The sequence below is a fragment of the Lepisosteus platostomus genome, chromosome 1, assembly GCF_059453375.1.
Source record: "Lepisosteus platostomus isolate fLepPlt1 chromosome 1, fLepPlt1.hap1, whole genome shotgun sequence".
Taxonomy (NCBI): domain Eukaryota; kingdom Metazoa; phylum Chordata; class Actinopteri; order Semionotiformes; family Lepisosteidae; genus Lepisosteus; species Lepisosteus platostomus.
In genome coordinates this window covers 80,725,485-80,750,711 of record NC_142611.1, presented here as the reverse complement: position 1 = coordinate 80,750,711, position 25,227 = coordinate 80,725,485, and the positions used below count along the sequence as shown (strand labels likewise).

At 44.7% G+C, this 25,227-nt stretch overlaps 1 protein-coding gene across 1 annotated transcript in view; it reads left to right on the top strand.

Annotated features, from left to right (window-relative positions):
• The window catches only part of vax2 (ventral anterior homeobox 2), a 37,932-nt gene extending 13,805 nt beyond the window's left edge, over window positions 1-24,127 (top strand). Inside the window, exon 3 of the mRNA XM_088638729.1 lies at window positions 20,343-24,127. Coding sequence (XP_088494855.1) covers window positions 20,343-20,765 — 423 coding nt within the window. The 3' untranslated portion in view covers window positions 20,766-24,127. The remainder of the gene's footprint in view (window positions 1-20,342) is intronic.
• Window positions 24,128-25,227: the final 1,100 nt, after the last annotated feature.

Genomic DNA, 25,227 nt, shown 5'->3' with positions numbered 1-25,227 from the left:
CCCACACATATTCAGCAACAAAGCACCTGCGGGACACTGCAGACTGTGGTGAAAAGGGGTTGTGGTCAGACCTTTTTGGCCTAAATACCAGGCGCTCTGTTTCAAGCAGACCCATCTCAGCACACCTCCCAGCAGGATCCCTGCAGTCAAGCATGGAGCTGGCTGGAGCTTGGATGCTGGGATGCTTCCCCTCGGCAGGGACTGAAAACCTTGTTTGAATTAAAGGAAAAATGGGTGGAGTAAATTACAGGCAAGGGCTAGAGGAAAAACCTGTTTCACTCTGCTGAGGAATTAAAAGTGGCACGAAAAATCACCTTCCAGCAGGACAGCGATCCAAAGTACAAGGCCAAAGCTACATTGGAGTGGCTTAGGAATAAGACAGTGAATGTTCCTGAGTGGCTGACTTTGTACCGACTGCTGTTTATAGAAGATCCACACGCACCTTGAAAGAGCTTGAGCACATGTGCCAAGAAGAATGGGCAAGCATCGCTCCAAGCCAGCGTGCAGGGCTGGTAGAGACCGACCACAAAACACCTGCGGCTGTAACTGCTGCCAAAGGTGCTTCCATCAGATACTGAGCCCGTGGGTTTGCCGACATTTACTGTATCTTATCTTACCCTCAGAAGTCTTGAGTTTGAACATTCAGGTTTTTAATGAAATATTAAGTATAAAAGTGTGTCAGCCTCATTTTTGCAATTGGAAAGGGCTGAATATTTGGGCATCGCAGGTCCATTGTGATCTGTATTGGCAATGTGGCAAGTTTTGGGCACAGTTTGCCTCGGTCTGCGCCAACTCAGTGTGTTTTGGTTCCATCTAGAAGATTTGGAGGTCAGTCATCTAATAATTTGGGCTGTATTGGATCTGGAAGCAGAGCGATGTCGTTTTGTGAGGCCCTGCCAGCGAGTTGTTCGCCAGCACCTTCAGCTGCTCTGTAGCACGCGTCTGGATGATGGCTGATGAATCCTGTGACGTAAAGAGCTGGGTGTGGTAAGAGATAACACTGGGACCCATGTTGGCCCATCATGATGACATCACAATGCTCAGTGGATGTCAGACAGAATGCATCTACAACAGTGGCTCAAACCCTGACATGCAGTGCGAGATCTTGTAATGGCCAGCTTTGTTAGATGTAGGGTGAGTGTCATCTCTGCTGGAGTTCAGACATAAACACATACACATCGTTGCACACGTGCATAACGAATATTATGAACAAAAAGAGACCGTCCAGCCCATCTAACTTGTTTAGGTGCTGGCGGCAGATTGACGAGAAGATCTGTTTCAGCCATTTTTTAAAAGAAGCTAGGTATGGCCTTCAACCACATGGCTAGGTAGCTTGTTCCACACTCCCACAACCCTTTGTGTAAAGCAGTGCCTTCTGCTCTCATTTTAAATGCACTTCCGCTTAGTTTGCTCTTGTGCTCTCTTGTTGATGTTTCACTGTTGGTTATGAAAAGGTCTACTGGGTTGACTTTGTGAGTGAATTTAAGGATTGTAAATCCTTGTATCATGTTCCCCTGTAGACTAAAAAGCATTTTTTTGCTGGAATGGAGGCAAAGCTGCGTAATATTCTACACGAGTTCTTACTAGTGCGTTATACATTTTTAATATAAAATATTCTACGCTTTTATGTATTCTAACTCCCAGTTTGTCTTTAGTATTGCTTTCACACATTATCTGCAAGATGCCCATAAATGTCTTTTTCATTAGTAGCTTCTTTAAGCTCAGTGTTTCCTGATAGATCTGACATCCATAGTTTGTTTTACCATCTTTTTATCCACTGTTACATCACTTTTGTCAGAGTAAATTTTGAATCCAATGTCTTCTATCTGTGAATATACAGCATTCAAGTATCTCATTGGTTACCAATTCAAGACACTCCATCTCATGAGTGCTGCTAGCCTCTGTATTAGTTCAGCTGCTCTGCACATGGCACCTCATTATGATGAAGCTCATTTAGGTTAGAAGACAATGAGTGCAATCCATTTCCAGGCAGATCACACAGATGTTCTGTATATTACTGTAAACATTTTAGTGAGAGTTTGTACCAGTGTCCTTGGTCAGGAGCCAATCTTATGAAATTCATAGTGATGTGTACGATTCTTTTTGTTCTGCATAAACAAAAACTGCCTAAGTGATTCACAAGTGTCTGTCAGGACTAAGGAAATTGAACATGAAGCTGTTATGAAGTAGTAGTGTGGACCATACGCAGAAACCAGAACGATCTCCAGAGGCGTAGTCGATATAACAATCCGAGGTCCGAAAGCCATAGGAAAACAAGCCGGTGCAAAAGTACAAAACCAGAAATGGAGCCGTAATCCGTGAGGAAGCCGAGAGTGGAAACCAGTACAATCAGTATAAAGCCAGAACTGAAACCAGGAGACGTAGCTGGGGAACAAACCAGGGTCAGGAAGCCAATAACCAACGAGAAGGTCACAGCGATAGGAAGAGTAGCTCTAGCCGGGATAAACCTACTGGAACACTGAGCAGAGAGAAGTGTAGGAAGCAGCCTTAAATAGGCCGAGGTTAATTGGGTAATTGGGAATTGTGCTGGAATGCGAGAGGGAATGACGAGTCCTCCAGAGGCGTGGCGAAACAGGAGCTGATTCTCACATCCCCAGCTCTTACTGGGACAAATATGAATTACAGAAAAAAAATGCTCATTATGCTTTTGTAATCTTTACTTGATAAATGCTTTCCTCTGTGAGTGATTATATGCACACAGTCACACATACACGAAACAGGCAGTAAAGTATTGGCAAAATCAAGGTGAAGGATTTTTTTATCAGAAGATTTATTGGAAGGAATGTTGGAAATCAAATTTTCATGAGAATTTATTTAAAAAATGGTTTTACATACTCTTTGCATTTTCTTTTTTAATTTTAGAAAATAACACCATTTTCTATGCTACAAAAATATATTGAGAGTACAGCGTCCTCAGTTGTGCAGAATGGTCTTATGTATAGTACAGTAACCCACTAAAACGAAAGGAGAAAACAATACTGACACCTTTGCCTCATATTCCTGCGCTCTCCCTCTTTTCCCTACAAATGCAAAGAAAGTATACAGCCAAACCAGACCTGCAGCCATATCACCCTGCAGCTCACAACTGGCAGCCCACTGAAGCTCAGCAGGTGTGAGCCTGGTCAGTACCTGGATGGGAGACTCCTGGGAAAGCTGAGGCTGCTGCTGGAAGTAGTGTTACTGGCACCAGTAGGTTGTGCTCACCCTGTGGTCTGTGTGGTTCCCAATCATGGGGACACTATACTATAAAAGGGTGCTGCCCTTTGGATGAGATGTAAAACCAAGGTCCTGACTGTGATCATTCAAAATCGCAGGGTGTTTTTCAAAGACAGTAGGGGTGTTACCCCGGTATCCTGGTCAAATTTCCCTCTAACCTTTACCAATTATGGCCTCCTAATAATCCCCATCTCTGAACTGGCTCCATCACTCTGCTCTCCTCCCCACTGAGAGCTGGTGTGTGGGGAGCAGACTGGCGCATCATCCAGGTGGGGCTGCACACTGGTGGGGGTGGAGGGGATCCCCATTACTTGTAAAGCGCTTTGAGTGGAGTGTCCAGAAAAGCGCTATAAAAGTGTAAAATAATTTAAATATAAAATTATCATTTTAGAATTAACCTCTACATGTTCTTTGCAGGTGACACACTGATACACACCAACCAATACCTGCTTCAAATATCTAATACAGAAGCAATTAAATAAAGCTCGCATCTCTCTTCTCAGTTAAATTAATGACTATCAAATGCAAAAATCTGTGAACCAACATTTTCTAACTAACACATTGTTAATTGCCATGACATTGCTGTAGCAATATGTTTAGCAATAATCTAGCAAGTGAAGATTAAAATCTATAGGTAATTAAGTGCCTGAAAATATTAAATTCAAATATTGCTAGAATTAACAGCCAGGTGTGAACCCCTTGTTTAGTGCTTTAGCTGTTGTAAACAGCAGGCATTAGCACAGACTGGAGGCAGTGTTGAAATCAAACCAATTAACACCTTTAAACAAAATATCTGTCATCTCCCCCCTCACAACTGTAAAGAGCGGTTTTGTGGCCGTGTGCTACTATATAAAGCCCAGATTCAATCAAAACTCCCACCTGCTACTTACAGACTACAAACCCAGTGTCTGATGGCTGGCTGGTTTCCATGTGGAAGGAAGCTAACAGCTGGGAGGTTCATTCTGTGACCTGTTGAGACATTCACATATAAACGGAGCTTGGCTTCCTGTAAAAATATTTATTCAAAAGAATTTACAGTACAAAATTAAGATCTACTCCGTTATTTAATCAAATAATTGTGTGCAAATGGAATACACACATAAAATCTATTTAAAGCAGTACAAGACAATATTCAGTTTAAATCAATAGGCAATACATGTTTTTCTGACACTAATTGTAAAGCAAATTATGTATCTGCTCAATTTCAGATTATGCCGTCCAAATGTTTTGTCATGTCATGTCCTATGTTTTGACCTTATTTTACAAAAAATCCTATTGACTTATTCTCTAGAATAACTTGAAAATAAAAGGCTAATCGGGGAAATGAACTTTCATATATTCAGATTACCATAAAGGCAATGCTCCCATCGATATTACAAAGTTAGTATTCTGCATTTATATTTTTATCATTTTTGTTTCTATAGTGATCATACGCTTTAGCCATCTATAAAGAATATAAAGAACGTTTTTCTATCCTGGAAACAAACTATTACGTTACGCTGATAGCTGGTGTTACAAATCACTGCCATTTTAACACAATATTATGCTTTACAAGGGCTGAGCAGATACAGTTGCAAGAAAAAGTTTGTGAACGCTGGATTTCTGCATTAATTACTCATAAAAATAGACAAACACAATCTGCTTAAACTAAAAAAGAACCCTAGGGTAACAGCAAAGGACCTGCAGAAATCTCTTGAACTTGCCAAAGTCTCTGCTCATGTGTCCACTACAAGAAAAACACTGAACAAGAAGGGTGTTAATGGAAGGACACCATGGAGGAAACCACTGCTCTCCAAAAAAAAACATTGCTGCACGTCTCAAGTTTGCAAAAGACCACCTGGATGTTCCACAACACCTCTGGGACAACGTTCTGTGGATGGATGAGACAAAAGCTGAACTCTTTGGCAGAAATGCACAACGCTATGCTTGGAGGAAAAAAAGCTCTGCACACCATCACCAAAACCTCATCCCAACCGTGAAGCATGGTGGAGGGAGCATCGTGGTTTGGGGCCGCTTTGCTTACATATGGTCGAGAGCTCTATAAAGATTTTAATACCTCTGAAAGAGCTGCCAAGAGCATCTTTCAAGATGATTCTATACCTGAGGAACTCAAAACACAGAGAGGCATAAGGTATCCTTTACACAAATCGTGGATAAATTTACCCGATTAGACTAACGATCTCTCGTCTCATGGCGAACTCAGATATTAGTTCGCAATGGGACGCATTGTTGTTTTATCAGAAGGACTCGACGGCGCACTCGTTCGTGAGAGGTTCTGCATCTCTCACTCCGCTGCTATGAAGATCAGTTTTATTTATTTCATTCCCGCTTGCAAAACGCATATTTTGCGTTCAAGCCTTCTCGAATAGCAGGGGACCTGGGAGATTAGTTTACAAGCACAGGTGTGCTTAGGCGGGTGTATTTTATTTTCAAAGCGAGACAAATCCTAAGCGGGTGGGGTTTGACTCGCCTGGCGGGGATCACCGCTCCCGTGAGGCTCGGGGACACGGCGCGCCGTCTTCCCAGCAGGTGGCTCTCGGCTCCAGCCTTAAACACGCAGTGCGAGTCGGTAAAGCGACACACTGTACCAGGCGCCGCCCTGCCGCGTTACAGCACCGTCTACCTGCTCACAGTAGGGTCCTGTCCGAAGGCGCCGAACAGGCGGCTGGTAATGTGATGCCGCGGGCTCCTGAAGAGAAGGGCGCTCGGGAGAGGGCGGATATCCGCAAGCAGTTCACCAGTATCGTGTCCGCAAGTAACAGGTAAATTGCATCTATAAAAAAAAGCCTGCTCACCAGTGTCTCTGGGGGGAAAGGCATCTGAGCCCGTCAGGCGGCACCTCATGAGTAACGGGGTTGTGATGTTTAATGATCTCTCTTGTCATTAATGGCAATCAGGAGAGCGAGCGTCCCGCCTGCTGCAGGCGAATTGAAACCGATGTCAAATGAATCGACACCCGGATCAGTCAGCCCTGTAGTAGCCCACAGTCTTTTCCGTACCGTGGTGTCTGCTCCAACAACAGAATAAATGAAATGTAAATCTGAATGGCGACGTTTTAAACTGTCCGCGGAGAAAACTAACCAGAAAGTTAGTCAGAAAGGAAAAAAAAACAATGCTTCGGTCTGCAGATCTTACTAAGCACACAAACCCAATTTGTGCAGTACGGTAAAATTATCTGATTATTTAATGTGCTGTGTTAATGAGTAGTGTAAATCTGGAAAGTTTTCAGATTACCAAACTTTAGTATTCAGCAGAAATGTACCTAATGAAGTCTGGGGAAAAAAACACTTTAAATAAGAACATACACAAACTTATGTTTTGTCTGTTTAATGCGTAATATATATTTTTAAAATATGACACTTTCTGCTATTGAGAGGAAATTCACTATCCGTGAAGCTGGCGAGGGCGTGAGCGCCCGGAGCCCAGCGTGTGGAGCAGCGGTTCCCAGTCCGGGTCCTGGTGACCACACGGCCGCTGGGGTCCTTCCCCCCCGCCGCCATGAGGCAACTGGAGCCTTACTTGAGCTAAGAAATAGCTTCGAACGAAGACCTGCAAATTGTTTCAAGTCACAAGTTTGGGATTTTATTTCACTCGGAGCTCCAACATTGTTTAGAGACGTTCAAATGAATCTTATTATTAAGTCAACTGAGGGCTCGGCTGGAGCAGAAACCAGCAGGTGTGTGGGTCACCCCGGCCAGCACTGGGAGCCCTGCTATGAAGAGCCCAGGCAGACGCTGCACCTGCGCACACTGTCCCAGTCCAACAGCTCTTATACAGTACATCACCATTACAGTATATCATCATGTCCTGAAGATTCAGCACTGTTGACTTGAGATCGATTAAACAGATGATTCCTATAATAATACAGCTCAAGAAGCTTATGGTTACAGGCTGTTTGAAAAAACAAACAACAACCTTCAGGCACTCAGGGACCAGAGTTTCCTCAATAAATTATTTGCTAAATTGATCACTAAACTTCAGTATTTATTAAAAGAGCAGATTTACAAGATTTAAGAGATCAGGGCTCTCCAGCACCCAGAACGTCCTACCTGAACACAGTGAGAACATGCACACTCCACACAAAAGTTCAAAATTGACCCCAAAGACCCTTGAGACATCAGCTCAACCAACATCCCATCACACAGCCCTTGATTAAAAGCCATTCTTATAAAATGACTTTAATAACCTCATGAGAAGACATTAGTTAGGTCTAATTCCACTGCTATTTCTCCACTAAAGTCCCACAATCGGCTTCCTATTGCTGAATGCATCCAATCCCAAATGTTAACTGTTGCCTAAAGCCACTCTTGTCCTGCAGATCTTCTCTGGTCTCTCCCTAGAGCCTCTCCCTTCTGCCAGGCATCCAGCACCTGTGACCTTTCAGTCTTCAGCTCCATTTTAATTCTGAGACTAATGGAATTTGCTTATTGCACTTTTTCATTGTAAAAATGGCAAGCTAGCACAGTGTGGCTGCACTGTTGCTCTGTATCCACACTGTGCATTGCCTGATTTCTCCATTTTTCCTTTCTCATAGCATCTGCACTGTTGCTCCATTTTCTGCAAGCCTTAAGGCCCTTTTATTAAGGAATTGACAGCATTGTTATGTTTTGCACTTGCGATATTGTTCCTTTTTCCATCCATCCTTTCTTTAACCGCTGGAGCCTATTCCTGTAAGCACTGGGCACAAGGCAGGACACACCCTGGATGGTACACCAGTCTATCGCAGGGCGGCACACAGACACAGACGTGCGCGTGCACACACAGAATACCAGCATGTGTTTGGACTGTGGCAGGAAAGCGGAGAACCTGGAGGAAACACACGCAAACACGGGGAGAACATGCAGACTCCACACAGACAGCAGCCCAGGTCAGGAATAGAACTCAAGGCCCCAGCGCTGTCAGACAGCAATACTGACCCCTGTGTCACCATGACGCCTCCCTACGCATAATGTAACATTTAAATGTTACTGTACATCACCCTGTCTACATACACTACCAACATAAGGACATTTCATTTTGCATAATGCTTTATGGTCATATTTTTCCAGCCGTTGAGTAAAGAAAGGTCTGGTCTCAGTTTTAAATGTGCTTCTACTTGTTTCTGTGTCAACTTCCTGTTTCATTGTTAATAGTGAAGAACTCCAGTGGGTTGACTTGTTCAATAGCTGCAGGGATTTTAACTACTTGTATTAAGACCTTGGCAATATTCTGTGTCCTACAATGAACGTATTAACTTCCTTATGTAATGGATAGAGCCTTTGTTGCTTTCAAACTAGTTTGATACCCACCTGTTCTGGTGTCCCCTGCAAATTTAGGAGATTTAAATCTAGACCACTAGGATCTAGATCATGTATGTAAATCGGGAAGAGTGGTTGGTGAATAGCAGAACTCTGCAGTGTACTTCTGTTTGCCTGAGCTGTTTCTGTCCCCTTGTTGTAGTAGGTGACACCAGTGATATTCTGCAGTGTTATCACTGTAAACAAAACACCTATTGCGTTGTTTTGAAGATCACAATCACCCTCCTGCAGTGTGTAGCCTGGCTCCGACACATGAACACGATCTTTGCAGTCTTAGTCCCGGCTGCATACTTGTGAGAAAACAGAGCGGAGCATTCTATAGTGCTGTTCGCAACTGCTGTGGTAGCAGATTTGTCTCCGACGATGACTAACCCATGTGTCCTTGCCAGTCACCTCCAGAGGAGAAGTGTGCATGTCAGATGACTCCAAGCCCAGTCCTGGATGCCCAGCTGTGTCGCTACAGGTTTAAGCCCTTTTCCAGTGTCTGGTTTAACTGGACCAAAGTGCTACTGCTTTAAAGAGACCTGGGTGACCTGCAGATACAGCGCCCCTTGCAGGACCAGGACTGTAGACGGTTAACCTATGTGTTACCTTGACTTGTAGTGATCTTGGCAGACCACTCTGACTGCACCTGCTTCTCAGACAGAACCCACAGGAGCTGGGCTCATGGTTTTTCAAAAAGTATCGTGCTGGAGATAAGACCACATTGCCAAGCTTGCCCTGAAGCTAATTGACCTCACTCTCTAGACTGTTTCAGTTTTTCACACGTATAGTCACAGTTCCCATCTACGTCAATTCATTAATTAAACTTGTTGTAGTGTTTTCAGGTTTGAATGCTCCCTAATTTTCTCTCAGCAGTAAATCAAAACCATGTGCTGTGATTTGAGGAGCTCTGACCCCATCTCTGGCTCTTGTCAAGGGTGATGAAAACATCTCTGAACTGGCTTCATCACTCTGCTCTCCTCCCCACTGATAGCTGATGTGTGGTGAGCGTTCTGGCGCACTATGGCTGCCGTCGCATCATCCAGGTGGGGCTGCACACTGGTGGTGGTGGAGGGGATCCCCATTACCTGTAAAGAGCTTTGAGTGGAGTGTCCAGAAAAGCACTATATAAGTGTAAGCAATTAATTAATTATTATTTTCCATTGTGTGGGACAGATTGAGTGCATTCTGTCCAGTGTGGAAGTGTTACAGTCCGGCAGACACTTAAAAAGGTTTGGGCACCATTTTAAAAATGCTTTCTAGCTATTAAATTAATTAAAAAAAATTATATATATCATTCAGTGGTGTACTATTAAAAGGGGAGCCCCTCAGTGATGGTAAACAAGCTCTTTGTAGATTGCCTTCAAGGCTTTCTGCCATTTTTGGCAATAATTACAGTACATTTCATAATGCAGTTTTCTTAATGTTTATAACATAATTAAAATTGTAGCACAAGAGATTTTTTTTGAAGGCAATTGTAAAGGAAAGTTACTGAAGAAAAATGGTTTATCCTAAAAATGTGATTTACAGGCAGAGCTGTGTTGTAAAAGCAGCTAGATTCTATGAACAAAGTGTGATTGTACCCAGCGAGTCAAGGGCACGAGATGTTTTAATAATGTTTATCTCTGCCCCAGCAAAAAGGCGATACGAAACTGCACATAGCTGTCTTCTCTGTCCTTCAAGGCTAAGATCTATAAGGACTGGAAAATTACTGTCTCGCCTGTCTTTGTATTACTAACCAACCATAATGAAGGAAACAAGTTGAGGTGTTGCATCAGCTAAGTGTATAAAATAAGGGGCCTTTCCCTATTTTACTCTGGAAATCAGCCCCCACTTGCTGCACAGACTGGTGGTTGCTGTTTTTCCCTATTGCACAATATGAATAAATGCCTTACTGCGTGAATGAGAACACCTTTCCTGGCTTGTCTTTGATAAAGATTCCACGACACAATATAAAAGCTAAACACCTTTATGTATATCATGTAAAGTGTTAATACATTTGTGGATGAGTGTCTTTTTATTATTTTTATCGTCATTGATAAAACCTTGAAGAAATACTTGACCTTCCCCTTACAGTCATTTAGGCACTGAGAATGTGATATTAGGCCAGGAGACAGAGAATAAAAGGACACTCCAATAATCCCAAATTGGAGGCCTTTTCAGTCCTACAATGAGTATATTGTAAAAACAGAAGTGAATAGGGAATTGATCAGAAAATATGAAAAATAAATCATTTTAAAAGGATATTTCTTGGAGGTTTTTACAGTTGAAGTTGTCAGTGATATGAACCATGTTTCAGAATACGCTCTGTCAGTATGGGCTCTTTCAGCACAAGCCACCATGAGGGCTAGCTCAGGCTCTAGAGCAACTTAGAAATGATAACTGCCACGGGCCTGACGGCGTCCTCTCAGCCTTGCAGAAGGAAACGAGGGACAGTCTTCATGGACACCCAGCTGGCTCGGCAGCTCTCGCTGAGAATGGGAGCTGTAGCCACAGGCTGGAGGCTGCGCGAGTCACACCAGCTCATGAAACAGGGACAGAGCAGAACACAGAAACCACAGACCAATCAATCCGACTTCTGTCGCTGGGAACATGTGTAAATGAGAGTCGCCAAGACTAAATGTCACAAAACAATGGGTTTTTAAGAGATTACCAACATGGGTTTAGAAAGGGATGGTCTCATGTTACATTGCTAGAATTCGTCAATCACCAAGGACATTAGATAGTTCTAAAACACGGCACGACATATTCATATTTCCAGTGAAAATCAGATAAGGTCCCTCATAAAAAGTTCATTCACAAATTAAACACCTTCGGAATCCAAGATAATGTCTGCATATGGATCGAGAGCTGATTAAGTAATGGAAAACAGCATGTCAGCCGGACAGGGTGAGACTGCTGACTGAGGAGTGCAAGCAGCAGTGCGCCACAGAGACCTGCCTGTAGCCCACTGCGTTTTCTGGTCTAAATCAATGATTTAGATTCTGGAATGATGCACAAGCCAGGTAAATCTGCAGATGATCCAAAATAGTCAAAGAGGCAAATACAGTACATCTCCAAACGAACAATGTTTTTTGTCTTCTTTGTCCAAGGTGACTATTATGCACTGGTTTAGTTGCGTCAGCATGGGATTCAAATGCTGCTTATCAGGCAGAGCTTCTTAAACACATAAAAAAAGATTAAGAAGGTTTCTGTGGTGTTTCTGTAGAGTCTTCTCTGTCCTTAATAGGACTGTTTTTCTGATGGCACCAGAATCTCAATTATTGTTATAAATTAGGAAGAGCGGTTGACCATCTTTAACGATTCTGAGGTGGAGGAAGAAGACACGTCTTGTTGTGTGTTTCTGCTTCACAAACCTCGAGAAGGCCACAGTGTAGTGGCAACATCTTTCCTGTTTTGGAAACACAGAAAATGTTTCAGGTTTGTGCAGGGTGAAAACAGGTGCATCGCAGGCACGAAAACAAGCCGGAGACCTCACCTGTTGGGTTTCGGGTTTGGTCACTCCAGTCCCTTTGTGTGGACTGGAGTGTTCAAGGAGGACTCGGGGAGGGACGACAGCAACCAAGGTCTCCCTCAGCTCTCTTCTTGTAACTTGTAATCCTCCATGACATCACTTCCTGAAGAGCTGGAAACACCCCTGTGCAGCCAGACATTTCTCCTGACTTCCTTCTCCTGCAGACAGATGATCGGCCAAAGTTCCTTATGTTCTAACTCCTCAACAATCAGTCCTAAACGTGGCTTCTTGGCTTTTCACATTTTCTTAATGGGTGATGTTATTTCCCGTGGAGATATGGGCTCACAAGACATACTACTGCCGTTGTCATCATTGTCAGTAAACAGATGACTGGTTTATACCAGAGGGTTTGTAAAATAATAATAATAAAAAATAAAATAATAATCCCCAGTTCTCCAATCCCAGAATGCTCCATAGGTGAGAACCCACCCCCTCACCCATGCGCCTGTGCAGGTGGTCAGGACAAACTCGGAGAAAATGTGTGTTAGACAACTAGTCTGAGAGCCAATGACGAACTGCTTACAAGGAAAAGTGCTATTATTATGAAGATGAATTTACATATCACTGTTGTTGGCATGGTGATGCAGTGGTTAGTGCTACTGCCTCGCAGTGCTGGGGTTCATTTCCAGACCTGGGCTGCTCTCTGTGTGGAGTTTGTATGTTCTCCTTCTTTGTGCTGGGTTCTCTGGTTTTCCCCCTGCAGTTCGAAGACAATCCTGCAGGTGAATTGGCTCTGGTGTGTGACTGTGTGTCCTCTCTGTGAGGGACTGGTGCTGTCCAGGCTGTACCCTGCCTTGTGCTCATTGTGTGTCGGGATAGCCCCCAGCTCCCCCATAGCCCTGAATTGGAAAACAGTTAGAAAATGGATAAAGGGATGATTCTATTACAATTACCAGTGTTATTTTATAAACCAAATGTCGTATTATAATCTGAACATGCCGATCAGTAGTTCGGGTCTAATTTCACTCTATGTTGAGTAGCACCTCTATATAATGCAAATACTCTATCTTATCCTTTACACAGCAAAGGTGTATAAACCTGGTACAGGTATTGTAACATGATTGCACACTGCTCTGGGCTTATCACCGCGCCTGTGAAGACTGTGTTCAATTACAAACTCAGCTGAGCGCCTTTATCCCTGAGCAGACGTGCCTTCAAGCGTGAATACAGCTGTCTTGAAAACCACATCCCTGAGAGGTCCGTTCTGTGTCGGAGCACTTTCCAGACGCGACTCCGTCCAGCTCTGCCCATCACAGAGCCCGGAGTGGAGGAAGGGGTTTGAAAGTGTTCAAAGCCGTCTCTCGGGAGCAATGGTGCACTCATGGTGCACACGCCATTCAAAGCACAAATCGTTTTCCACAGCGGATATGGGAATGAAAATCAAGTAAGGAAGCACTGAGGAGAGCAAGAATGTTTAATATTTTGCTGCTGTGACCTTTCATTAACCAACTGGTGCTGCTGCTGTTGCGAGTTGGTCTCGTAATACTGACAGGTGATGATGTCCATAGGCCCCCTTTCCCTCTGAGCGGATCTATTGTGTTGGCGTGCGGTGCAGAAACAGGCCCGGTCAAGGCCCTGCTGAGAGAGCAGTCAGCTTCACCATTGCTGGGCCTTTCAAGAGTGGAAAGAACGTCTCTCAGGTGTGATTACAGAAGCTTATGGTAAAGCTGTCATGGAAGTCCTGAAATCCATGATAGATCCCTGTAATCTGTTGAGAATCTGCAGGGTTTGCTCCAGTTGGGTCTTTGTGCTCAGATACGAACACATTTACTGTACAGTGTCTATCATGTAATATATATCATGCTTTCAGCAAAGTGACGTCCCAGGTGCCATCCAGGCCTTATTGTAAATCCTGGTCCCAGTGAGACATGACGTTTTTGATGTTGCTCCTGAATTAAAGGAAACTGACGTGTGAATTGAGCACTTAACCATTTAACCATGACCAAATTGATATTGTGTCTTACTTACCAAAATGCAGCAATACAATTTTATAGTCTTTTTCAAAATCAGATATAGAATCCATCTTGAATGACATTGTTTTGTTTTGTAAATGCGGATTAGATTCATTCTAGTGCCAGATCTAGTGGAAATACTGTTCATTTCACTGGATCCCCAGTCATTTCACTTTTCACAAGCACGTGTGTTGTGACCTATTGCTACATTCCCTAGGTCGAACGTCTACACTGGCAGATAGTAAAATCCCCTGACACGGTGCAAGTAAGAGCTTTTTGATTGAACATAGTCTAAATAAAGATGATAAAACATCAAATTGCATGACTGCCTGGGAAGAGCAGATGGCTGGGAATGTGTGTCTCACGGCTCGTGCTGTCAGATTTACCAGGGCCGTTGTGTAAAAGTGCATCACAGCTGTTCTTCAGAGAACGGCCTGCAAGCCCTCTTGTGTGTTAACAGGGGCTGGGCTGGGATGACACTGCTGGGCTTCAGGTAGAATGGATATTTTGTATTTGACAATGTCAATTTCTCTGGCAAATGCAGGTGCTCATAATCCCCAGTCCGCTGAGATAACTGCATCAGTGTGAGATGTTGGCAGGCCCCTGCTGTTCCCTCCTGCTCTCCACACGCGTGCTCTTTGCTGTGTCTTGGTGTCAGGTATTGTGGCAAACGAAGTGCAGATAGCTTGCCTTACGCAGCCCCCTAGCAAAGAAACTAGTTCTTCTAGGGACGTTTTCTGGGGCAACGGGTCACTGACAGTGCCCTGCATCTGTGTCCTGGGAGCAGGGCCCAGTCGTCAGGAAAATTCCCTCCAGGAAGTACACGGACACCTCTGATCAGAACGCAGTTCAGAAGGCAGGTGTATTTACACACTCTGGGGTGGGGGACTTAGATCTTGAGCCAGCTTCCTCTCATGGGGGAGGCATTCTGATCTTATTAAATTAATCCTGTGCTCCAGGTAGGGATTATTATATTGTGACTTAGTTAGGAGCTGCGTTGTTAAGGCGACTGTTGTTGGCCCAGTGGCTTCCTCTTTTTTGTAACCCTTCCTAGCCCTAGATAACTAAGATTAAAGTATTTGCTTCTGTGCTGGAGATCTTGCCAATCCAGGGGACACAGTGAAATGTGTTTAAGTACAAGAGTTCTTAAATATGTTTTAGTGTTGTACAGCTTGGTGTGTTTTGCCTTCTTCACTGTTGTAGATTCATTTTTTTTAAGAAAGGGTTGGTTTTGCAGAAATATCAAGGGTAAAGCATGGGGAATGACTCTGGGAGCTCTCTGTAACAAAAATAATAATTGTTGTGGTTTAATTGTTTCTAGAATTTGAACTTAATCTACCAGTAAAGTTTGCTAGGAAAACCCGTGAATACATGCAGTACATAGACTGCTTTGTTTGATGTGTCAGTAGTGTCTTCTCTTGTGAGACACCCTGTAACAAACCAAATTGTATATTTTTCCTGTTATTCCAAGCAGCCTCCATTTGTGCAGTCATGTGCTCTGCTGGAGTAATCTGGGTTAAGTCCCGGGCTCAAGAGTGCATCAGCAGCTGTGCCTCAGGTGGGAGTTGAATCCACAACCTTTCAGTCACAAGCCTAGAGCCCTGACCACCGCTCTGCACCCCACAGAGTTATTCACCAGTGGCTCAGTGATGCAGGACGAAGGTCACACACCGGAAACTGGCTGTGTTGTGTTGTTGTGTGAGGGAGTGTCACTCTGAGACAGTGGTGCTGCTGAGCAGGGAGCTGGCGTAGCTCTGAGGGAATCCTATCAGTCTCTGTGGGCTCTGTAAGACTAATTGTCTAATCTAAACCTCCACATCACAGTACGCAGAGTAGAAACTATTAATAGTCGAAATGCTTCCCACTAAGGCGGATTAGTGGGCCATATCTACCAGTGATCCTGTAAGATGGAGTTGACCCATGGATGAACCCTGGCAGGCATGTGTTTCTTTAACACGAGCTCCTAGGCCAAGATCAGGTCACAGAGTGGCAACAGAAGGCTTTGCTTTAGGAAGAAAAGCAGGATAGTGTTGCTGGCTTGAGCTCTGATCCTTCCTCCATGAGAAACTGAAGCGATGTGTTGCAATAAAAGGCTGTTAAAGTGAAAGTTTTGGTGCGATTTACGAGTATTTGGACTGACTAAAGGGGACTCATGTTTCACAGTGTTTCACAGTGCAGTCTAAAAGACAGACAGTCCCTCCCAGATCACCAGAGTATATAATCCTGGTACAGGTCAGACAGATGCCACAGTCGTGTCGGTTACCATCCTGTATGTGGACCAAGCAGTCTCCATGTATGAGCAACAGCATGCTCGGGACTTATCACGATCACGTCTCTTCTGTCTCACTCCCTAATGCCAAGCATAGCTAGACCTCTACTTGTAATAGTAAGAACAAATCCAGGTCACTTTTGGGCCTGGAAATATAAAGCAGCTTTGTTGTTAAACCGACCAAGCACTGAGGCCAGGATCTCATGAAATAATATTTATGGTAAAAAATATACATGTTAACTTGTTGCTGTGCTTTTTCTCTGCACTGAGGAAGGAGCGTGATTATCTACAGTACCCAGTGCAGGAGAGGCCTTCCCAGTTCACCGAGTGCTACTGTACTTCACCAGTATAGCTTGAGTTAGGGCTCTCTGAAGACGGGATTAGAGGAGCTAAGGGGAACCTCGCAGTCCAGATCGCTGTGAGGCAATGTGTTCTCTGTCCTGGAGGCCTGTGTTCCTCCAGTATCCTGTCCTGAACCAATGAGTATCAGTGGATACCATGATGCTTCACATTAACAGAAAATCTCCATGATATGGCACCGAATTTCAGGGTTAAATGTATCTTTACGCCTCCGTCTAGCTCTCGGTGTTTATTTAGTCTTCAAAGCCAAATTTCCTTCCAGGATATTTTAGGCCCTGAACATTTTCTTTCATAACTGGCTTCAAAGCCGCAAGTACTGAAAAGAAATTTACCAGCAACTCTTAGCACCAACCAAAAGTACATTCTGTATTTTCCAACAAACCTCCAATCTAAAGTTATCCTTCCCAGGGCTATGTATCATCATCATCATGAATATCTTTTCCTATATTGAACCACTCCAGGATGAAGGTTTCCTCAACATTCGTGCACGAATGTCTTTCTCTCAACTCGGCCAGATCTAGTCATGTGTCATCCTGTCATCTGAAAGGAGCTCTTCTTCCTCATCTTTTCTGCTTTATATATCCATTATGTATACAGTAGGTACAGCATTCTGCATTCCCTCGGCCCAGGGATGTTCTGTCTTCTTTGTCAGCGTCTAGCCTGTTGCCATCTTATTCTCCTGTATCTTCTGATGAGATCACATGCTCTTCCTTGTAATCAGTTACACCAGTTCATTTTTCTCTTCATATATAGGCACTGATCTCTATTGCTCTGTGTGTGTTATTGTCTTATTTTTCTGTTGCGCAGCTCTGATATTTTTCTAGTTGTCTTCATCACTAGGCTTGAGTTCAGTTCACACACACAGACGACAGCACACGGCTGGCACACATGCAGCACTGTGACACACACACACACACACACACACACACACACTAACAGGCACGCAGGACAGAAAGCAGCAGTGCCGTGCTCCGTCACAGTGGGAGGGGATGCTGTACAGGAATATCGTTCTCCCCATGGAAACCTGCCTCCATGCGCCTCCGTGCTCATAGGCGCCCCAGATCCCATGATCTCTGTCCTCACTGGGCGGATGATGGCTGAAAGCATGATCTCCTTCCCGGGAAACCTCAGCCGCCACAGCTGCCAACCCCGAGTGCTGCCGAATCACTTCATGCTGTCTGATTGCTCTGATATCTTATGTGGTTCTTTGACAAAACTGTGTTTCCAAGAAATGTGTTCTCATATCATATCATATCATTTTCTACCCATCCAGCACACCTCTCACCAAACTAAAAACAATGACACAAATAATAGGGAAATTATTTCTTTTGTAAGTTTGCTCATGGAGAAAGACCAGTGATACCATTCATTTTAATTCATCCTTGAATACATCTTTAGTCATTAGTTTTTTGTGGTCCAATGAAGCAACACTATTTTATTTTACAATTAAAAAATGAAAACTAAGATCAGATTATGAACTCTGCAGTATAAGAGCTTTTCAAAAATCTTTTATTTGTACCCTTATTCTGTGGGAACGTGCTTACGCAATATGTAGTAATAACTTTCATAATCCTGTACAGGCTCAGGTGAGAAGAGCTGCCCAAGCTGGGATTATGCGAGAGTGTGGTTACCCAGGAGAGGGCAAGAATTCAGGCCAATGCACATAAATCAGACTCCAGAGAAAGGGCTGGTTTTAATCGGATAGACAACCTGCTCCACTGTGTAGAGCCTGGAGACAGTTTGGTTTAAAGATAGTTTTTAATCCAAAGCCTTGCCGCTCTGAAGAAACAAAGAGGGATGTAACATATTAGTATCAGCAACAAGCAGGAAGATTTGGATTTTAAGATACAGTTTACAGTCGTTGCAAGTTTAATCAGTCGTGACTTTAATGACACTTAACCACACTAGTGGTTTAATGATGCTTTAATGTCTAAACCGTGGAGCAGTGTTTTCCAAATACGATGTGTGCTTGTCGTTGTGCATGGAGACAGAAGATTGCGTGGAGTGAATGCCCCAGGGAAAGCATAGAGCTGGTCGGGAGTTTATGCATTTTTTATCTACGCTTATTCCCCTGTGCTTGACACTGCTTGGTTTAACACAGAATTCAGATGGGCTGAGTGAGAGTTCAGGATCAGGGAACAGTGTGAACAGTGGCTCTGCTGCCCCAGTGTGGGGCCCGGTGCCGGTGTCTGCTGCAATAGCCGTTTCAGGTTGCAGATACATGGACATTATATTGTTGCTACAGGAGTAGGTGGCTCAAAACAACAGCAAAGAAATGAAAATGAAATGAAAATGAAAAGTCTTGAACATCCTGAACAGGATTTCACAGCGAATTGTAGACTCACCCAGAAGGCAAGGAGAGAAATGTATACATACCGTACTACAGAGAGCTGATGTTAGTGTAGGCCCTTGAGAAACCATTCCAGAGACAGAACTCACCATACTTACTGAGATCAACAGCTTTCTCTGCTAAAGGTAAGATCTACACCAACCTTGAGCAATACCAGTAATCCCAAATATGCCTTTTTGTCTTTAAAAAAATAATGTTATTGTCGAAAGTACTAAAGATACAGGCACTAAGGTCCAGTAAAATTAAATTAAGTAGCATACTGGCAATATATATAAAAGGCACTTAGAATATAATTTTTGACTTTGACAGGGGCTGTTTTCGTGCTGAATAAAGTCTCAGTCTCAACTGAAAAGGTTTGTACAGTTTGTCAAAAGATGATGGTTCCTAATGGATGTCATACGTTTTAGCCAAATAGAGAAAATTTTAAAGTTGCCTGTAATTATTTGGATCTTTAGCGATGTAGTCAAATCTCTTGCAGCTGATGAAAAGCAGTTTTCTATACAGGAGGTGTAGCTCCAGTGACTATAGACAATAAGGGCTCATTGATGACACCAGCACAGAGAGTGACCTTTAGAACACAGCTGCATTGTTCGGCGGGAGGCAGCCTGCTGACTGTCTGAGCAAGGCACTGACAGGGCCGCAGAGGGGCCGCTGGGCTGGCTTTGGGGCGCTGTGAGCACCGGGAGGGGCGTGGACTGCCCAGGATCAGAGAAGTCTGCAGAATTGTCAAGACACAAACACAAGCCCTGGGCAACTGTGTCTCTGCTCAGCTGGCTCATTAACCCAAAGAGAGAGAGAAAGAAGCTAATGATGCCAAGTGAAATGACCCCGCTTTTAAAACACTCCCATATTAAAAGGAGCACACCCTGAAACGGTGACAGCTTTACAAATGATTATCAACCTTCAGCATGATCGTATGCATCAGACCTCACATGACACACAGGACCAGACTAACAGATGAGTTTGTGTCAGGTTAGTTTTGTGCGTGCTGTTTCTGTGCAATTTCATTGATTGCCACACAAAGGCTGTTGACTCTAGTATGGTTGGTCTCTATAAGGGGGTTAATTAAAGGGTCCCAACACATACAGTACACATAACACATGTATACCAATGAGCATCGTACAAACCACCATCAATGCACTTGCACTTGGTTCTCAAAGATTTCCCTTTGCGGAGGGTGAAGGGCTGTGCAGGCCATCAGTCTCAGTAGCCATCGCAGAACCAGCTCTGCTCTCTGGCAGGATCTTCCCCCCTGAAGGACGCTAAACCCTCACAGCGCAGAGCACCAGACAGCTCGGGGGGGGTGAGGGCTCAGTGGGGCTGTGCTGTGGCTGGGGCCCCTGCTGTAACCCCGAAATGTGTTGTGGCCCCTGTTGTGCAGGTGAAGGTGTGGTTCCAGAACAGGCGCACCAAGCAGAAGAAGGACCAGACCAAGGACATGGACAGGCGCTCCTGCTCCTCCTCCGAGTCCCTGGCCACCTGCAACATCCTGCGGCTGCTGGAGCAGGGCCGGCTGCTGTCGGTGCCGGTGCCCCCCAGCCCGCTGCCGCCCCCGCCGGCCCTGGCGCCCGCCTCGGGCAGCTCCTCCCCGGGGCTCAGCGGGACCCCCCCCGGCTCCGGAAGCACTTTCCGGCTCCCCGTCCCCTCTCTGGGCCCGCCCCCGTCCCCCCACGTGGGGGCCCCCCAGCTCTGCTTCTCCGTGCCCCCGCCTGGCGGCTCCAGCTGCGGCTTCTCGGCCTTCGAGCCCTACACGCGGATAGAGAGGAAGGAGGCCGAGGCCTGCGGGAGGAAGAGCAGCTCGTAGAGACCCCCGGGACCGCGGGACAGAGGCGTGTGTGCGGCAGGGGGGACCAGCGGTCTGCAGGCAGTTCCCGGCGTTTCGACGTGCTGTCCCTGCGTGTCTCCTGGAAGACGGTTGGGCGTTATTATTGCCTCCCCTCCTGCCCCCTGACCTCTGGAGCACCTCGCCCTGCTTGTCCCTTGTCTCCCGTTTCCGGTCCTCGACTGCCACTCTTTTCCAGGATGCTTTCTGCTCGCAGTCTCTTGCAGACGCTCTGCCCGGGAGTCTCCAGTCTCGGACTGTCTGTGCCAGTGTCTGTGGCGCACTGCGGCACTGCGGGGGGGCAGTTTCAAGAGGTGATGGAATCTGGATCAAAGAGCCCTGAGACACTGAACCTGCTCTAGAGCTTGACCGTCCCCGGTATAACTGTAGTTTAAATTCTGTGCATCAGTGTTTCTGATGTCCAGCTTTTCAGAAATGGAGAGAAACTTGTGGTTTGATAGTAAAAAATTGATGATTTTATCCAAAGCCTGTGAAGAGATCAGTGCGTCACCAGCTGTCAGTTACGATGGGGCGCCAGCGCTGGGTCTTCCCTGGAAGAAGGGGTGCAGGAATGTTGTGCCACTTGAGCAGGATACAGAACAGTGCAGTGAGTCAGTGACAGAGCCAGATGCTGAGACTAACACCTCTCTTACCTTGAAGAAAAGTCAGCCCTGCAGTGTTAAAAAAAAGTAATTGAGTCTGATGAGGCTTGAGGGAGAGATGTCTGGGTGGAATTTTGTGGGAGCAAATGTCTCTCAGCATTGATTGAACTGCTCTTTATGAGCCCTGAAGGTTAGCTATGGCATATTAACACACCTGCTACCCCATTTAGGAAGAGACCTGTCATCTCCATGGGGCTCTGTGAGTGAGACTCACAGACAGCAGCAATCACTGACACTTTGACAGCAGGGCTGTCCTTTTGTTTGACCCCAAGCTCTTCGGTACTTATATTGTCTGATTACTGAATCAACAGGGTTATTTAAACCCTGTTTATGTCTCTATGCCCAGAGACATTGGGTAAAAAATACTGAGTGCTTAGTTTAATCACAAAATTGTTCATAGTAATAATCTTTAAACACTGTCAGGTGAACAAATGATGAGATGTATTAAGTATAAAGACAAGATCACAGAAAGACCCACAGTGATTTAACAGGTACTTTCTAGCAGAAGTATAAGCTAGCAGTGTGAATAGCAGAGTGGTGAACAGCACATACTCATGCATTGCAGAGTGTCAGTGCAGTAACTGCAGGGGCAGTTATTGAGCTCTGAAGAGTCAGAGGCATGACTTACAGTTACATACTGCCTTAGATGCTCCGTTTGCATAAAGGAATGAGTGCATTGTCAATATTAAGTGGGGCTATTTGGTTGTATATTGCGTGTCTTTGATTGCTGCCTCCAATCTCCCTTTATTTCTCTTTGCCACTTCTCTGTCACTCTGACTTTTACTTTCTTTTTCCTGTGTGCAAAGGCCTGACCACCCTGTGGGCTTTGATGTCCTATATTTGAGCTTCCTTGTGTGCTTCTCCTGGTGTGTTCTTGTGGAGTGAAGTCGGGCTGTACTGTAAACTTCACTACTGTGTTTCTCCAAAGCTGTGCACTAATGATGCAGAAGGCTATGACTACACAGTCTGGTTGGATCACTCTTCCATGCCGTTTGTGAAACCTAGTTACCCACGAGCATTGTTTATAATTCACCTAGTGAATCATTAAGTATGAAGGAGAACAAAAGCTGGGTGGCACTTTGGCACAGTGGTTAGCGTTGCTATCTCGCACTGCTGGGGCTCTGGGTTCAACTGTGTATCGGGGTGCTATCCGTGTGGAGTTTGCATGTTCTTCCCAAGGTTCCACTGGGTGCTCAGGTTTCCTTCCACAATTCCAAGACATACTGGTAGGGTAAGTGGCTTTTGGGGAAACTGGCCCCGGTGTTAGTGTGTGTATCTGTGTGTGCCCTGCACCTCATTTGCACCCCTTACTTGCCAGGACAGGCTTCAGCTCCAGTGTGACCCTGTACGGATGAAGAGGTTAGATCGATGGATGGAGTACAAAACCTGGTTAAAACTGATTCAAGTGTTCCGGTTTCCACTAACAAAACAAGCTGCAATTAAAGTAGCCGTCAGGATTCTAGACCATAGGGTTGCAGGTTCGAATCCCATCTGGGGTGCTCCTGTTATGTCCCTGAGCAAGGAGTTTCACTCAAATGCTCTGCTGCTTAAATGGGTAACTTGTCAGGTCACTGTAGATGAGAAATGTTTCTTTCTCAGCTGGATTGATAAAGGATTCAATTAAGAGAGGTTAAAGAGTTTTTTATGTCCAAACTACTTTAGCTTTGTAACTACGTTCTCTGGGGTGAAATAAGTTATTGTTTCATTAAGCAAATTCATGAATTAATGCTGTGCTGCTGTGTATTTCTCTGTGGTTTTCTGTACTGTTAATAATTACACAGATCTGGCTAGTGGCTTCTTTTATCTTTTGCTTTGCCAGCAACATTCTTCAGATTTTCTGACAGCGTGTTTGGAGTCATGACTGCAGCTCCATTACGCAGTTCAGCTACAGGTACCGCTGTCCTGTGAAAATGGACGTGAGGCTAAACTGGAAAACTAGACGGACTGAAGGAATGATCAGCCAGCTTCAGGAGCAAAGACTACAAGAGAATCTGTAATAAAAACTCAGGTCATGCAAAAAAAGTCAAATCTCAACGGTCTGGGACAAAGGCTGGCCAGCCTGTTCCTGCTGGCCTGGGTTTGGAGTAAGACCCTCAGACACTGTGACTGGACTGTCCTCCGTCTTTGCCCCTTGTGTCCACTGCCAGTGGGACTACCTGTTTCCAACCTCCAGAGTCTTCAGATTTCTGATGGAAGAGTGCTGTTGATTTCCTTTGTTCCTACTTCTTCTTTTAATATAAGGTGCTACTGTATCAAAGAGCTCAATGAATGGAATCTATTGAGATTGTGTTGCTATGGTTTTAATTTAGTGTTCTTACACACAGGTAAGCCATATTCCATTGGCAGTAACAATGTGTAATTTATAAATGAGCTGGTCCCAGTTACTCACAAACTGCAGGTGTATGTAAATATGTAGGCCTTGCACAGTACCTCAAAGTCAGTATCACGTGATAAGAAAACAGATCTTTATATATGCTTTACAATACTGTGTCCCATTAACAATTTGCACTTATTTTTATTTTCTTTTGCTGTACAATGTTATGTACATTCAGCTGAAAGAAGGTCTCTTCTTGTTCTGGACAACAGAGTTGTTTTCGTGCTCAGGCAATGAAAACCAAGACTGTAAATAATATGTACATGTATTTTTATTCATATGCCTATAAATCTATATGTCTATGTATACTGCTCATTGTCTGCAGTTTTCTTTTTAAACTATACTTATCATAATAATAGTATTAATAATTGTGGTATATAGCACGCTTCCTAGCAGATTCATACAACTAGAAATGCACTAAATATATGTTCTTTAGTTATCAGTTGCTTGCATTTCCACCTAAAAAAAAGTGTTTTACATACAATAGTGCACCAGCAGCCCCACCTGGGAGACACACAGAGGCCATTCTGCACCAGCAGCCCCACTGTAGAGCAGATCAGTTGAAGAAATGAGAAACTGGTTCACCAATAGAATTAAAGGGGACCTTTAGGGTGGCCAGACAGTGCCAGCCCAGAGAACAATTAAGCTAGGACAGCAGGAATAGCACCACCCTTTTTACTGACCAAGACCTGTATTGTGTCCCCAGTTTCCCCGTCACAATGCTGGGGCAGTTTTAGTTCAGGTGGAAGAGTGCCACTTACACCAACAAAGAACTAGTTCACCAACAGCCGCAGGAACATTTTTATTCTCGGAGGTTTCTCATCCCAGTCCTGAAAAGGCCGAGTCTTGCCTAGAGCTTGAGGACTGATGCTGTGGCCAGTTAAGGTCTTCAGATCACACTGGACCGAGTGCCCCTGCCTTGCTCAGGCTGCACATGGAATCGCTCGTCGGCCCACTGGCTGTGCTGCCTGTACGTGGAGAGCCTGTATCCCGTGCTGCAGGAGCAGGTCCAGATGTTAGCTGATCAATGAGTCCACTCAGATCTTCACTGCAGTGACCCCACATGTGCGAAGGTGGAAAGGGAGGATGCATTTTAAAAATATCTGAGACATGAGACACAGTCAAAGGTGATGCTGCCACCTTGCAAATGTCAGAAGCAGTGTAATTGCTTGGACAGACGGGCTATACGAGGGGGTATCCACAGGTCAGGAGGATGTGACTTGTTGGTCTCTCACAATGACCCCAGAAAGATCATCTTTGCAGCTTTCCAGAAACAGGAGACTGTGGTCCACTGAGATCTAGGAAGAGCATGGGCCTCCTTTAATAATCCATATCCTTCCCAGCTACAGCATGTCACTGAGTCAGGGCTGTGGGCCTGGGACACACACTCACACACTCACACACAAAC